General features: G+C 22.4%; 1 protein-coding gene across 1 annotated transcript, besides 3 other annotated features; it reads right to left on the minus strand.

Moving 5' to 3' along the window:
* Positions 1-889: 889 nt before the first annotated feature.
* Positions 890-947: a sequence feature (AT_rich).
* Positions 948-950: 3 nt separating this feature from the next.
* Positions 951-975: a microsatellite.
* Positions 976-1,143: 168 nt separating this feature from the next.
* On the minus strand, positions 1,144-1,764 carry EDI_315100 (uncharacterized protein; the record flags this gene model as incomplete). The annotated part of the gene is made up of 1 exon (XM_001734402.1): positions 1,144-1,764. The coding sequence occupies one exon, from the start codon at positions 1,762-1,764 to the stop codon at positions 1,144-1,146; it is 621 nt and encodes a 206-aa protein (XP_001734454.1).
* Positions 1,414-1,460: a sequence feature (AT_rich).
* Positions 1,765-1,802: the final 38 nt, after the last annotated feature.

Below are 1,802 nucleotides of genomic sequence, written 5' to 3' on the forward strand. Positions count from 1 at the left end.
TATCATTTTATATTTATTTTATTTCAATTTCATCAACAGATATATTCATTTAATACAGAAATCGAATTAGAATTATATAACTAATAATGTACAAATATATTCTTCTCATATTTAATCACAAATATTTTCATCTAATAATATTTTCTACTATTTTTTAACTTTTAAACATTTAACAAGAAATATTTTGCAACATGATAATTCATTTCAATATTCTATCAAACATAAACACCATGTTTTAAACAAACAATGAAGACATTCATTACATTTAGATACCATTTCTGAAATAATGAACAATTTCACAAATCATTATAATAATATAATGATGAATACGAATAAAATGCATAATTTCGTGACCAATGAGAAACACAAATATCAACACGAATTGATCCCGATGAAATAAAAGAAGAAAATAAAATAGGAGAAGGAACATTTGGAATTGTATATATAGGAGAATTTAGAGGGAATCAAGTAGCAATTAAGAAAATGAAACAAATTGATAAAGATGAAGATAAAATGAAAGAATTTGAGAAAGAAGTAATGATGTTAGATAAATTTAGAAGTGAATATATCATTCAATTTTATGGAGCAGTATTTATTCCTAATAAAATATGTATGATAACAGAATATGCAAAATATGGATCAATACAAGATTTAATTAATAAAAGAACAAACACAGAAATACCAAATAAAATAAGAATTAAATTCATGATAGATGGAGCAAAAGGAATTTCATATCTTCATTCAAATTGAATAATACATCGAGATACTAAACCAGATAATTTTCATGTTATAACACTTGATGATAATATTTGAGTTAATTGTAAATTAACATATTTTTGAATTTCAAGAAACATTAATATGATGATGACAAATAATACATTCACAATTGATATAAACATTAAAATATAATACACATAAAATATTTAATCATTAACATTATAAAATAACATTATATATATATATATATATATATATTCAATAACAATGTTATGTGTTAATTTTATTGGTAAATAACAATAAGATATTGTATAAAAAAATAATAGAAAATGAAGGAGGTTTAAAAAAAACATTCAAACAACAAAGTCATAAAGAAATAACAGAACAATACAATTAATAATTGGGATGAAACAATAATGAAATGTTTTATTCATTTCTGATATTAAATATGTTCTTAGATTCATTTAAACGAGGAGATAATTTAATAGTATAAGCTAAAGCAACAAACCAAGCATTAGCATCTAAAGGATTATCAAAGACAAGAGTAACTTGCATATCAGACAAAGGAGAAGTAAAAGAAATAGAAGGTCCAAATGAAGGATTTGCACCATAAGAAACAATAGCATCTTCTGTAACCATAAATACACATTGAACTTGGAACATATCATCTTTAAAATCATCAACAGTTCCATAGTCATTAATTAATTTATAAACATTTAATAATTGTTTTCTTTTAATTTTATGATTATGATGTTTTATAACTTGAGTTTCTATAAGAACATCATTAAATAAAAAGAAATATGCACTATTTACTCCATTTGGTGATTCCATATCAAGATATTTACAATAACCACTAACAATAAATCTTCTACAAGATTTATTCATATCATATAACCCAGTAATTATTTTTAGAACAGTATTATACTTTTCTCTTTCTTCTTCATATAATTTTTTTTCATTTATCCATGCAGCAACATCCAATATCAATTGATAACATTCAACTAATTTATCAGTATCAGGGGATAATGGTGGTGAATTTTTTAACATATCTTTAATTAATAACACATATCTAGGTATTCTTTGAA

This window comes from Entamoeba dispar, genomic scaffold (assembly GCF_000209125.1).
Source record: "Entamoeba dispar SAW760 scf_1105229458271 genomic scaffold, whole genome shotgun sequence".
Taxonomy (NCBI): domain Eukaryota; phylum Evosea; order Mastigamoebida; family Endamoebidae; genus Entamoeba; species Entamoeba dispar.